Source organism: Plodia interpunctella, chromosome 24 (genome assembly GCF_027563975.2).
Source record: "Plodia interpunctella isolate USDA-ARS_2022_Savannah chromosome 24, ilPloInte3.2, whole genome shotgun sequence".
NCBI classification, from domain to species: Eukaryota; Metazoa; Arthropoda; class Insecta; order Lepidoptera; family Pyralidae; genus Plodia; species Plodia interpunctella.
This window is the reverse complement of record NC_071317.1, coordinates 230,951-246,434: the sequence shown is the minus strand read 5'-3', so window position 1 is coordinate 246,434 and position 15,484 is coordinate 230,951. Positions and strand designations below refer to the sequence as shown.

Here is a 15,484-nt window from a genome sequence, read left to right as displayed (position 1 = left end):
AAATTTTAGAGAAGAATCTAGAATGGTTGTCATAGTACTTAATTTAAATTTTTACATTAAAAGTTAAGTGAAACCTAGTACCTATTTAAGTACCTATTTAAGTTCTAGCAACACAAACCTGAGCGAAATTCAGTAAACAACTCACAGATAAAGAACAATAAGGTCATCTATAAAGCTGATAAATTAGAATATGGAATTCCATTCCGTTATTCAGATAAAAGGACCGATCCTTGAACAGGTAGCGTATGGTATCGTAAAACAAGGATGGGTTTAGTGTCGATAAAATTTGTCGATGTTGTTGGCAAAATGAACGGTTTAAAAAACATAAGGCAATAACGTAAACATTTACGTTTCTGAATATGTATTTCGTTTTTCGCACTTAAAGTAATGGTCGAATAAAATTAAAATATTATGTTTTATTTAGAGCCATTACAACTCCGTTTCTTCCGCTCCTGTGGTTTTCTAGGTGAAATAAAAAACTATACATTTATGATATAATTACGTATTCGCAAAATTTCGAGTAATAATTTCAATGACTTTCTTTGTTTCAGATGTAAGAAAATAAATAATGTTAAATATTGAACTCCCATAATTGAAATTAATTGATACGTTTAGTTCAAAGATCTTTAATACAGCGTACTCGTTAATTTTTATTATGTTTGTCTAGTCTAGACTGAAAGTGTTTTAGATTTATGTTTCTTCAGTTATAAATCTGAACCTTTTATATTCCGTTGTTGATAAGTTTAGTTTTCACCTTTTGTATACACTTTGAAATCTAACATAAACTCATAACCAAACAATTAGTAATCGATATCGATTATTGATTTTTGGAATCACATCACATCCTTAATACAAAATAGTTTTAACCGCCAACCTAACAAAATTACCCTCAGTCCAAAGCCGACCTCTCTATTGGACACACGTGTATTCCATTTGTGACTTTCGGTTGCTACCTGCTCTAGATAAATAAAAAATGGCGGCTGTATATTCAACGCCTGTGAACACGATCACAAGGGAAACTTTGAGTGTGTTGATATCAAATAATGTTATGAACGAATCTATCGAGTTTGCGTCCGATTGTGAAATGGTATGTAATATGTATTTCTAATTATACACATGAAAGTAACTATAGTATCAAATTCATCATTAATACATCATAATAATAAAGGATTTTAACAATAAAATCCTTATATAATAAATAATACATATACATCTTAATATATATATGACCTAAAACTAGCCATTTGGAACGATCATGAACGAGTAGACTATCCCGTTCTGTCCATTTAAAAAATCTGTTTTCCAAAACTGTAAATTTATAGAAAATTAGTATAAAAACGTTACTAAATCTGTTTCTTAGATATCGATTATTATGCATTTATTAAATTTGAAATACCCTGATAAGACTAAGTCTTTATTCTACTGTCAAAGTATCTATTAAATTACATTCTGCATAAGTACAGCTAACTTTATTGTTACTTTTATGGAAGTGCCTAGATTTTTTTAAAAAATTTATTTTCACATATAAAGAACAAATATATATAGTACATAATATACAAAAACCACACACCACAGAGGTTTGTCCACAGTGAGCATCAACGTCAGCAGTAGTATAGATGCCTAGGCGCATAAAGTGCAAGTGTTAATAGTGCCAGGTAGACAGCCAATTTTTAATTATCCTATTTAAACCATGCCATTGTTACTTTTCAGGACACAAATTCGCCGTTAAGGAAACCAAATCTACGGCCAGTAATAAAAAAACTTTTCCACTCGCCCCTCGCTGAATCAAACCAGGTAGCATTCTCGCGGAGCAATACGGAACGCAGCAGAAAGGCGAGAAAAAGGAAGCAAAATCTCATCCCGGATTCTGGCGAAAGTATCAAAAAGGCTTACGTCATCGAGTGCGAAAGGGACACATATAGCCCCGATGTCCACGGGGGAATGAGAAAGAGAGTGTTGATCAGTTTATTTCACAATAAGGAGTATTCTATGGACGTGGACCTGGGAAGTTAATAGTAATAAATTTTGTATCAAGAAAATGAAAAGGTAATTTTAGTATCGCGCTCGAAGATTTTCTACAATGTATTTTCATTTTCTGATATTATTTTAAAGGATTTTTATTGGAATTTGAAATAATTCAATTCAATATAAGGCAATTTCAATTCTTTAGTTTACATGGTAAGTTATTGCTGGGCTTGTGTCCTTAATCGCCTCGACATCCACGTGAGGATTAGGATTTTCTGAAATCGTCTTTTTTATATTTGATTATGTCCACATGAAAATATTAAATAGTTTTGGCGAAATAAAATTAGTAAATAGACAGATAGTCAGAACTGAAATAACTATAGGAATATTCGATATCTTCTTATGATATGTTATTGTTAGTTTTTATAAATATTAGTTTTATTGAAATGTTTGAGTCAATACAAGTTTATGTTTTATTGATATTTTTACTTTTTAAAATATTTTGTAATTTTACTCAATATTTTTGCTGAGAAAATATGTCATAAATTCAGGTTACAAAAAGATTTTATTTTATTTTAAGACTTGGACTGCTGTCATTCATTCATTTTTATCATTAATTATATATAAACTTTTATTGACATAAAACTTACTTACTATAAAGGGCTTCCAGTTAAACTTTTAATTATTATTATTTAATTTGTAAAATATTTTATGAAATTATAAGTATAGTGTATAAAATGGATTATGTTAAAATAAATGATTAGTATGAACTAGTTTTTTTTAATATAAGCAATAAAAAAGATTGATACTAAGTCGGTATTGTTTATTTATTTAAGCTTTAGGTATTGCACCAAAATACAATTTGGAAAAGTACAATAGACAATAATAATATAAATATTAAATATAATAATAATAATAAATAACAAATAGATGGATTAAAGAACCTTCGAAGAAGCGGTAATAAGTTAACATATAATTTACACTGTAGTTTAATGGATATAGCCGTCTATTAAAAGATGTTTTTGTAGTGAACATCCATAATAAAGTATTGCTATGATGTTTTCCTACAAAAAAACATGGGTCATATCTATAAACCCTTTGAAACAAAGAAAACGAGATAAAATTATACATTTTCGCATGCGGGAAATAGGTACCTAGGTGAATTATATGATTTTTTTGGAAATCAACGAACCCATGAACAGATAGCTATATATTTAAGTATATACATATATTAAACTTATCGTTTTCAGATGGAGGGTTAAAAAACAATTTGCGAAAAAGTTTCGACGGCCAAAAGGCACCAATTAAAATCGATTTGAATAAATCAAAATCCCAAATACTAAGCCCACTTTTATACTTGAAACTGATAATACAACTGCCGCAAAATGACATGAAATCAAAAAGTCTGCAACTGATAACGAGCTACGTGTCCCTGTCGCGATTTGGCCAATGAAGAATGAGATTCTTCGCAATATTGTGACTCCGAGCTTGACTTGCATTTACTAAACTGGCGGTCTGACTTGGCACTTTGTGGTTCACCATTACTCTTTTATAATATTCCGTTATAAATAAGTAAATAAAAAAAAAACTTTATTCCTACCGATGCAATAAAAGTTAACAAAATATTATTAGTAAAATATTACAAACTAATATATTACTTAATAAATGAAAGTAGTTTTATTGTTGTTAACCTACACGAACGCACAGACTTTTTGGTTAGGTAGGTAAGTTTAGGTATAAAACCCACCGATATTAAACTATATTTTATGTAAATATTATTTATTCAAAAGAAAAAAAAAGTAGGAAATCGGTCACTGGGCTCCGACGCTCTGCGGTCAAGGAAATAACCTCCAAACGCTCAGACGCGACAGAGATAACTTTTATGGGAATAAAATTGGAAATTTCTAGCACAATCCCATATCTGAACACAACAGTATTGAATTCAAACGTCAAATAACAAAGAATTACAAAAACAAATTCGCCTCATTATTTAAAAAAATCTCTTTCGTAAAAAATATTAATCGCGCCGCGGTACGGCCGCATTAGCGGGGACGGAAAGGATTCTCGTGGGAAATCTGGGAATGTTCCCGATAATACCAGAGGGACGTTTTATCAGCTAAATGGACTCTTTGGCTGTCTTTGAGTTGTTGATTCATTGTGAATCTGTTTCTATTGATGTTTTCATTGCTGTGTTGAAATAAATAAATAAATATAAATATATTAGGAAAAATCACACAGATTGAGTTAGCCCCAAAGTAAGTTCGAAACTTGTGTTACGCGATACTAACTCAACGATACTATATTTTATAACAAATACATATATAGATAAACATCCAAGACCCGGGCCAATACGCTAATCCTGGGAACGTGCGGAGATGTGGCAGAGACACATGTAGCTCGAGATTCCAGTAAGAATATTGAAAATTTGGCTGTGACTTTATAACCGACCGTCTGCCCGATATCAACCCTCTTTTGGGATGCTGACGTTGCTTATTTATTGTTAGTTTTATCTTATAGTTACCTCGTACGACTGACGGACGTATATGAAAAGGTTCTATTCTAGGAATAACCACATGCCTGTAAATTATTGAATCTATTATTTGAAATTGTGTTATGAAGGAAATCGTAGAATCATAGAATGTTTAACAATTAAGTGTTGTACATGTAATTTGAATAGCCCTTAAGACTCGCGGCCCGCCTCAGCTTCGGGTAAAAACATTTAAAATTATAAAGTTAAACATTTCTCCTTAGAAAAGTGTGTGATTCCTAAGGAGAAATATTTAAATAAATCACACTATCCATTGGTGAAAATCCGTGCAGTAGGTTTCGATGTAAATGCGGACAGACAGACACGACAGAGGACTTTGCTTTATAATATGTAAGGATAAGGACGTAAGGAAAGGATTTACATAAAAAGTAATATAATTTAACCTTTGACTGCGCTGAGCTTGTTGCCCACCATTTGCTTGGCCACGAACGCCGCCATCTTGTCCTACTTCCGGTTTCCGGTTAGCACCTGGAACAAGAAAATACAATCATTACAATAATTTTCGCAGCAATTTACCATCCATTACCATCCTACTACCTCTAATATTATGAATGCGAAAATCTGTGAAGATGTTTGTGTGTAACTGATGTTTGTGTCTGGGAGGAGGCCCTTGAGGGCACATATTCGATCGAACATCACTCTGGACTGACGAAAGCTAACTTTTCTATTATTATTTTTTTAATTCAAATTAATGTTTGGCCATATTAAAATTAATAAGGATATTACATACTGACATCAAAATATTGTGTTTGACCGGGAGACTGACGGCGGTTAAAAATGCCATTTGACCACCATCAGTCCCAAAATGTTGACTTCAGTCTATGTATGTTTGTTACTCCTTCACGCGAAATCTACTGGACCAATTGTTATGAAATTTGGGACACGGGTAGAGTGTAACCTGTAATAACACATAGGACACTTTTATCTCAAAATTCCTACGGGATCGAAGCCCTGAGGCGCAACTAGTGATATAAATCTATGTAGATATGTAAACAAGCATATTATTACTAACTGCCCATGATTCATTGCCGCAATCTCGACATCGCCTGCAATAATTATCATGTTATTGACCATCGAGAATTCGAGACAAAGCGCACAGCCCAATAATGCGTTACTACGTCCAGTGGCGTAACTATACCTGTTAGAGTGGAATTTGCCCCGGGCATGGGGTGATAGCCTCACTTGTTCGAATGAATGAATTACCTAATGTAAATTTTAGACAGAGAAAACTATACACCTTGTCATATGTTTCTTTTCGTACAGACAAGAAAGCTAAATGCGTATTACAAATATATGAAAAGAAACGGGACAGTGCTAATACATATATTCTGTCCTTCAACGTGTAAGTTGCATGTAAAATGGAAAAAACAATAATGGCAAACAAAAAAAAACAATCCATTAATATTAGCAAGAAAGTGTCAAACTATCACTTGTTAAAAAAAAGGTTAAAAGGAATACTATCTGGCTCCTTAGTCTGGATTTTAAGTAGATTCTAAGACTGTAATCTGTTTTGTATTATATAAAATAAATAAACTCCACCAAATAATACCGATCCTCAGCCAGACTATACCTCGAAGAAGAAGAAGAATACAGTATAAGAAATTACCCCAAGGATTACTCTCTCAAAGCCTAGCTTAATCTTGCAAATTGATCGATTCAAAATACCCGTAAATGGTCTCATTTCGGCTCCGGCCGCAATTTATTTAAACATTTCCTTTGTTCCGATCTTTTTGCGTGTTGAGTAATTGCCTGTATATCTGAGTAGAGTTCGCAAAAATCGCTTGATGAATTGGCTACAAGTGCAACATTAATTTTTAGTCGTATAATAACTTATTGCTGTATCATATTGTTTTTAACCCCCGACGACAGAAGGAGTTATAAGTTTAATGTGGCTGTGTATCAATGTCTGTCAAACAAGCAGCCAAACGACTAAACCGATTTAGATCTGAGGGCTAAGTGTGGTTTTGCATTTCAATTCTCACCATCGAGTCGACTCGCAGTGAAACACAGCTAACCAACCACATTGCGCCATTGTGACGCAACGACAACCACACTGCAATGTGATTGGTTCGCTGCGTCTCACTTCGAATCGATTCGATGGTGAGAAGTGAAATGCAAACCCGAACTTCGTCCTCTGATATTTTTTATTTGAAAGAGAATTTAATTGAGCGTGTTCTTAGCTATATTTGGGAAATTTGCGTTCAGCCGCTTGGAAACCATCAGTTCTTTTCTAGCAGATGAGAGGATGCGAGCATCTTTGGAGGAGCTTTCTTAAAATTTTAATCTAATTTTAATTGTATATCGAACATATGTGGTTTCTCATCGCCTTTCTCGTTCCAATAGAGTGTTTTATTGCTAATAATGGTGTCATTTTATTCACATCGTCTAAAGGCATATGACTTTTACGACCACCTAATGACATTTAGTGGCAAGTAGTCGCATACTAGTGAACTAAACTGTCAACCAGCGTAAGTTTCCTCACGATGTTTTCCTTCCCTTCGTCAGTGCTGCCATCTACCATAATTCCCTAAGAGAACATCGTTAAAAAACATTAAAACAGCTGACGTTAGAAACTTGCTGCAACAAAATTATGAATTGCGATCGTAAAAGTGGGTCCCATCTGTCCCGGGCCAAATAAGATTGTTTGCATGTGCACTTCTCGAAAACTTTCACTTGTGAAACACACCTGGTACATGACGGCCGATGGTCTAGATGACCAGTTAGATATCTAGATTCTCTGATATTGACAGATACGAATCCTGTCAAATGTTTTTCTATGTCCAATTAATATTTTTTCCAAGCCTACTCCTAAACTAATATTATAAAGTGAATGTTAAGAGTATCTTTGTTACTTCTTCACGCTCAAACGGCTGAGCCGATTTTTATGAAATTTGGTATTGAAGTAGCTGATACCTTGGATTAATAGGGTACCCTTAACTTGAAGTAACACTTTATCCCAAAAAATATGCGATTCCCGTAGGATTAGGTCAAAAAGCTTGACGACCTCCGTGGCCTAATGGTCATCACGCCGGACTGCTACGCTGGAGGTCCCGGGTTCGATCCCCGGTCATGGAAAATGATATTTTTCAGATTGACCTGGGTCTTGGATGTTTATCTATTTATGTATATATTGTACAATAAATATGTATATATAGTAACGTTGCGTTAGTACCTATCCCATAACACAAGTCTCGAACTTACTTTGGCACTAACTTAATCTGTGTGATTTGTTACTATATATTTAATATTTTTTAATATTTATATTTAGCTAGTTAGTCAAAGGCGCTTATAAAGTAGATGACGCTACTGGCATTAAGGAATGAACTATGCAATTAAAACAGGCCTATCCATAGTATTAATATACTATCGATAGCTTTTTTGAAACAAAACTATGACTATGTAATATTACGAAAGCACACAAACTATCGATAGTTTATCGAAACGGTATCGATGGCGTAGTGGTTAGTGCACTCGGCCTGTTTTTGCATACAACATCAAAAAGGTACCTAGGTACTTATCTTGAGGAAAATATATAGATCGGCCATTTTTTCGAAAAGTTTTTAATTGTCATGAACTGAGCATATATATAAAAGAACCGCCCGATATGAATAATTATTTATTATACTTTTTATATTAGTCTGGCCTAAAGGCAGACTTAACTCCATACAAAATCCAGAAAGTTCCAGAAATTTCAGGATGAGGGATCTCGGCGGGCTACCGTAAAATGTCCATAAAATTGATTTACTACCCAGCGTTACACTCCGGAATGGTAGATTTTATAATCTTCAGAAGTTCCGGCATTCTTCAAATTTAAGTCGTATTTTCATGATTATATATATTATAAAATATAATTCAAATATTATGGGAAAAAGAATAATAATTACTTTCAATTAAAAATATTTTTTTTATTCCGAGGTAATCCCCGGACCCATAATGTAGACTCCATACTGAACTCGGACAGATGCCGACGCGAATGCTTGAACATTGCGTTGTTTGTATGAGTGATTTTATTTGCCGCAATGAAAAACCAGCAATGTATACCAAATCCGCGAAGTTCGGCGAAGTTCCACACTAGTCATTTATCTTTAGCGCCATCTATCAAACCGATCGCGAATTACTAAGCAGTTCAGGAATGAAAATAGTTCAGGGTTAGCGCCGCGGTGGCGCTGCGATCAGTATGACGCCGTTGCCATGACAACGGTTTAGGGTTAGTTTATCGCGCGAAAGTTTTGTAACTACACTATTGCCAAACAGTTCGCCGAACTTTGGCGGTTTTGTCGTACAATGCTGGTTTTTTGGCGGATATATTGTTCGCCGCCATTTGGCAGATTCGTTTATCATACGTTTGAAAATAAAGTGATCCAATTCTAGGATAGGTAGCATAGTCCTGCAAATGATTTACAAAACAATTTCGTATGTTTAATTTGTATTTCAATGAAAAGCATATAAGTATATATTCATTTATCATCATGAGGACGTGGTAGATAAAGAGCTTTTATAATTTAATGGTAATTATGTCTCCCCTAAGACAACAGCATTATCAGCCATTCATAAAATCAGGATGCTTTGTTTAGGTCGAAAATTTTACGACTTCACAACAAAGACATTATATCTGTGAAAGTCGTAAAAAATACCATTAATTTTATTTTTAATCGCATTAGTACCGTCATTGTCCTATTTTTCTGAACAAAATATATTTTACTTGATCTTGGTGGTTATCCAGAATCGGCCATATCAGTTGTACCACTAACCAGCACCACTACCGAGCCCAAGTTCATATCACTAGAACCATTAAAGATGAGAACTTCTACTAGAACTACTGTTAATGGATGAAAATATTAATAGGACTGTAATTAAATACGGCTATTGTAATAAAAGGACGGAGGTGATGAAATGAGCGTATTCGTCCAGAACGAGAGGGGGAGAGCGAGAGAGGGAGAGCACGGGGGAAATATATCCAAAGACAATATATTTAACATAGACAATGCTAAAATGTTGCTATTTCCAACAACTACTACATTTACTTATTGTTTGTTATTGCAAACACTGATGTCAGATTTTATTCAAGTCCCTAAAAGCATCTGACATGACTCTTACAACTACTTAAATGTAGGTATACATTGCTAGTACTGTAATAAGTACACAAATTTGCAAATGTAAATAAGAATCCTTAACGAAAACGACTTAATCTGAAGATGTAATTCGTAACAAACATCTGATAAGTATCATCGACTTTACCCTTCTTCCCACACGTTTAATGCGTCGGGAAGCATCGGGATGTCTGCCGTATTGTTGTTAGATCAGCTACCCCCATGTGTCTACAATGGCGGATCCTTATTTTAATGCTGAGTTTAATTTAAAAATGCTGACCTAAAACTCCTAGCTCTGTTGTAGTAAAAAATCGCTTATGCAAATCTTTTGCGTTGGTCGTCTAACGTTGGATAATATAATGGTGATTAACATATTATCATCATGACCTATTTTACATTACGAAACTATAAATTTGTAATATACAGTTAAGTGTTAAGATTACTGTTATTTTTTTAAACTTAAACTATAGAACAATAAATCACACTGATTGAGCTTTACACTGAATAACTTTTATCTTAATTTTTAAATTAATTAACTCTTAAACTTAACATTAAAAAACTTGATAAATTAATTTAACTGAAAATGTCAGCAACATACTTGTATCATAATCATCTAGCATGAATTTAAAAATTTTGTGTAAATTTGTGTGAAACTTCATTAATATTAATAGAAAATTAAACATAATAAAATACAAAATATTCGTAAAGTACATTATTACAAAAAGTACACACTTATTAAGGCTTTTTCAAAGTTTGAGAACCATTGTGGCGAAAAATACATGCTGGCGCCATCTCTGATTGCAAGTTTGAGATATAAAATCAGATTAGTTTCGCTCCTTCCCGCCAGAGCTCGCCACTTATTGTTTTCAATCCTGATGATTGGAAAAACAATGGTCTTGTACAGAAATCCTCTAGAATGCATGGAAATATATTTGATTCAATAGGTTGTATGTACTTTATATATTTATATCAAGTGCAAAAAAAAATATAACCCATATTGAATTTTTTATACAACTCCCAATCACAGTAAATAACTAGGTATTCACAATTTTTCCACTACTAGGTATTCATGCCATTTCTACGCACCTACTTATACAAAAACACACCTTAAAACTATTAGTAATTTGAATATAATTCTTAAATTTTCCTTTAAAAAGCCAATGTATTTTATTATTCTTGTCTTTAATTTTTTTTAATTTGCGGTTAAAAAGAAAACTACTTTCCCATAAATTTTTATTACATTCAGATATTCCGTTAAATTATTACTTTGAAACACCCGACTGAGAGGAACTTCGGAGAAGTTCAACTTTAAACCAACTTCAACGTTAACACGATAGTTTTAAAGTTCAGTTTCCATTGTGTAGTTCTGGACGGGAAATAATTTATTACTTGAAAAAATTTTATTTGGTTAGAATTTATATTCTGTAGTAGGTACAGCGTAAAAAAATATGTTTGTAACATTTGTAATTGTACGACAGGCCGCCTGTCAGACGTCAACCCTCTTAGCCGCCTCGGCTTTTTTGGGGTGATAGGTACTTTAGATTTTTAAGTTTGTACTTTAAAAAGCATAAAATCAAAATGTGTACGAAATTGCATGAAAATCTCTTTGAAATTATGTTGAAATTCCGATATTCAGTTCTTCAAAACTAATATTGAAAATTCCAAAATGTGTTTCGGAAATTCACCCACCTCCGCCTGGAGGCGAGGAATTGAAAATTGGACTCTAACGATATTTTAACGATGCTTTCAGCGAGAATGCCGCTGATGTCTTCAGCTTAGCGCCTTTTGATGGACACTGGCTTCTCAAAGATAATAACTTATAGACTGTCATTTTTGACACAAGTTTTTATTGTCATAAGGGATCCTCCCAAGACCTCCCGGGGCCTGTGAAGCATGGATTTCCCATACAAGCCTAAAGCCGGCTATTCAATATCAGCAAACACTTCGCTAAACTTTGGCGCAAGCGGTGTACATTGCCGTTTTCATTGCGGTAAATAAAAGCTCTCATACCAACCGTGCAATTTTCGTTCATTCGCGTCATCACTAAATAAGGTTCAAAATATTTCATTTGAATTAAGACAAATATTACCCTTTCATTTGAATTAAGACAGTATTAATCTAGATTTCAATTTTTTATTTATTTAAGTTTTAATGCACAAAAATATAATTTTAATTCATTTATTAATTAATTTATTTTTATATCAAAATAAATATATAACTACATTAGGCCATTATCTATCTGTCAACGTTTGGGTCATATAGACATGTATTCATACAACTTTTCAAAATTTTGATCTACTTTAAAATACATGGGTTTAATTATATGTAGCTTATTCTATGTTAATATTACTCAGCTTCGACCGAATTCAAATTCAAATTTTTTTATTCAATATAGGATGATATACATCACTTATTGACGTCAAAAACATTACTTAAACTAAGTCTACCGCCGGCTTCCAAAGCGCAGGTGAAGAAGAACCGGCGCGACAAACTTCACCGCGGCCTTTTCTCCAAGGACGTCAATTAACAAATGTAGGTCTTATATACATACAATAACTACTTTTCAATTTGACCGAATGCCAATTTCCCAACTCAGATTGCTACTATAAAAAGCGTATTTGAAAAACTTATATGAAACTTTTAACGATCTAAGTCAAGGTCTCTCATTTAGACAGAGAGCTCACAGACGTAGTAGTGAGTGAGTCCTCCCGCTAGTCCGAGGGCTGACGAGGCCCTTGCTTCATGACGTCACGTCTCCGACACAGATGCTGAACGTTTAGAATAGACTGACTAATGGATAATGACTAATGGATGGACTAACTAATTAACAAAGCGTTTCATTTGTGTATACAAGCTGTTGCTATTACAATTTAGACTGTTGCTATTGCTATAGACAATTGATTAATTAATCGTTTTCTTTTCCGGATAATATCCATAGCGAGTGTTAGAAAATATGTTCTTTATTTTATTTTAAATACTAATGTAAAATGTTCTACTAATTAAGTGTTTGGAATGAATAAATGAATTGAATTGCCCACGGCTCTTCAACTATCTCCACACCTAAAATCATCTCATTCTAAAGCTCCATTTGACGTGAAAGAAGGACAAACAAACACACTTATACATCCTTATATATTATAAACAGAAGTCAATAAAGAAAAATAACTGGATGGATTTTATAAAAGGTATAGTGTGATTTCAGAAGAAGGCTTATTATTTAGTTTTACCCGAGCGAAGCTGGGACGGGTTGCTAGTTTGATTATAAATGTAATTGTATATCGTAGGTTTATCGACTTAAGTTAAATTAAGAATATTGAATTTGAAATTAGTATCATCTCCACACATTTAATACAAAAAATCATTTAATAACACATAATTCTGGTTATTATAGTTGAAAATCATTAAAATAAATACAGTATTTTATTGAAGGACTGGAATATATTTTATTTATGCAATGTAACCTCAATTCCAATATTTCCTGTAACTGGCATTTATTGAAAACTGTTTTAATTAACGATATTTACAAAACAAATTGTGTCTGTTTCATTGCTAAATAGTTCGCATGAGTTTCCCGAATTTCTGAATAATTTTCAGAACACTAGTTAAATTTTAAACGTGTTATTTAATTAATTAAAAGATAGATCAAGAGCATTAAGTCCGCTGTGTCAATAGCTGTATAAGAAACTTAAGCATGTTAACAGCTGTACATATGATTATGATTATTTATTTATTGAATTTTTTGAAGAAGAAATGTCAACAAAGACAGAATCTTTTCACTACCATAATTTCTGGAAAATCTGTGTTGGGGATAGTGCAAAATTGTATCAATATAAGATTTTTAAGATTTTAGTAAGGTTCTTTATTTTGAAGGACGCGGTAATGACGTCTGTGAAAATACACTAAAATTCACCGAGCCGAGGTCATAAGCTTGACGAAGTACAAAAGTTTGAACAATAATATATTTTTAATAGCCTGTTTACGTGTCCCACTTCTGGGCAATCCCATCCCCTTTAAAAAAAGTATTGCATATAGGTCACAAAAGCTAAGTAATTAGGATTAATAATGTTCCAGGCGCCCGGCGTGTGGTTCTGCCCTAGAACGCGGGACCACTATTTTCTATATTCTCTCATGGATTCGTACGAGGCGACCAAGGGACCATAGCATAGGCAACTTATAGTCAACAATAGCATTCCCAAGGAGGGTTGACGTCAGGAAGGCGGTCGGTAATAAAATCACAGCTGAATCTTCATAATTTTAAGGGTATTTTTCAAGCTGACCTCGGGATTCGCGGCGTCACAGCCTCGAACGGAGCCGGGAACATGCGGAGATGAGACATTGTTAATAATGTTCTTGCTAGGTATTTCAGTTCCCACAATCACGAAATCTGTTTAAAATCAGTCGACCCATCAAAAAGTTTGGTCATTACTGTGAGAGTACTAACTTTAGATATTATCTCCTTTATTGCTGGGAATTATTTAATTCTTATTGTCAGTTTAATTGTTTTAATGCGATTATAAATCAAGTACATTGTTCATTTAAAATGTGATTGTTGAAAATAGGGCTACAATTCCATACTTGTAAATATTGTCTTATTTTCAAGAATATTTTATCACGTAATTTTTTGGAAGTATCTCTTACACTATTCGTATACAAAAAGATTATATATTCGTATACAAAGACCACCCGTGTTTAAAAGCACTTAAAATGAGGTACCAAGCAATATTTTAACCAAACAAAATGGCTATAAATAATTTACGCGCCAGAAACACCGGAAGCCATGTTAAATCGCGTCCCGATCCGTCCCGCCGCAGGAAACACGATAACCGATAGAATATACGGTATTCTGAATTTCACACACGTACTCTGCCATACAATATGAAACCTTACTGGTAAAGGGGCAAAGTTCATTTTTGAACAACTTTAACCACACGCATCACCGCATTCGTCATATAAAATATATTTTTGGGAAATTCTTCATAAAAGGCTATTTATTGGACTCATCAAAGAGACGATTGGCAGCGACCTGTCACTATTTCATTAGTACCACCAATGAGCCATACAGCTGAACGCGTGAGTCTCGCAACTTTGTGTTCTATCTACCCCGTAAGGAGGGATCTATAAAATATTAGTAATTAGTATTAATAGTTCAGGACCACTCCATATTCTCACTTGGATGTCGTAGAGAGGCAACTAAAAGTCACATTGCCTTGGGGGCATCTAGGCAACGATAACATTCTCCAGGAGCAGATAGGTAACAATGGCATTCTTATTCAAATGCTTTCATAGTGCCACAGAATGAACCTGGAAACACGCAAAGACGAAATGATAATACTGTGATCTATAAAACACGAATCTACAAAATATATCCGCCAAACGGTCAAAAGAGCAAGTTAGAATATTAAAATCGAGTTATTCCGCAAAGCCCTGTTAATTGGCCCTGATTCTACAATTGCTAATTACGGTCGGCTCAAGGTCCCTTTGTTCTTCTTTGACAGAGTTGACTCATTACCACCCACGGCTTTATTCACGTGAAGATAAAGTGAAATTGTATTAATAACTAAGTATAGCGTACCCGTACCTAGCTTTAGCCTCCATTTTTAGATAGCCTATATAGCTAATGTAATCTGATAGATAAACTAACTTCTAGACAAATCTGCCGGATGCGATTGGCCAGTCAGCCTTATTGAACACTTGTGCAACACGTTACTACTTGAGTCCCGACTGATGGCAAATAAAAAAATATAAAACATTTCTTTCAGACATTTGAAGTTCATAAATAAATATTCTTCTTATTTTTAAAAGATCTGCAAGCCGAAGATACAATGGTCTGAAAATCTATCGGCCCTCGATCAGGGATGGCAGTTATAATAAATATTATAAT

General features: G+C 33.8%; 1 protein-coding gene across 3 annotated transcripts in view; it reads right to left on the bottom strand.

Annotated features, from left to right (window-relative positions):
• Positions 1 to 15,484, bottom strand: part of cpx (complexin) — a 249,353-nt gene that overhangs the window by 98,468 nt on the left and 135,401 nt on the right. For all 3 annotated transcript variants that reach the window (XM_053763825.2, XM_053763823.2, XM_053763824.2), the window contains exon 3: positions 4,897 to 4,981. In XM_053763825.2, the coding sequence (XP_053619800.1) occupies positions 4,897 to 4,951 (55 nt within the window). In that variant the 5' untranslated portion in view covers positions 4,952 to 4,981. The remainder of the gene's footprint in view (positions 1 to 4,896; positions 4,982 to 15,484) is intronic.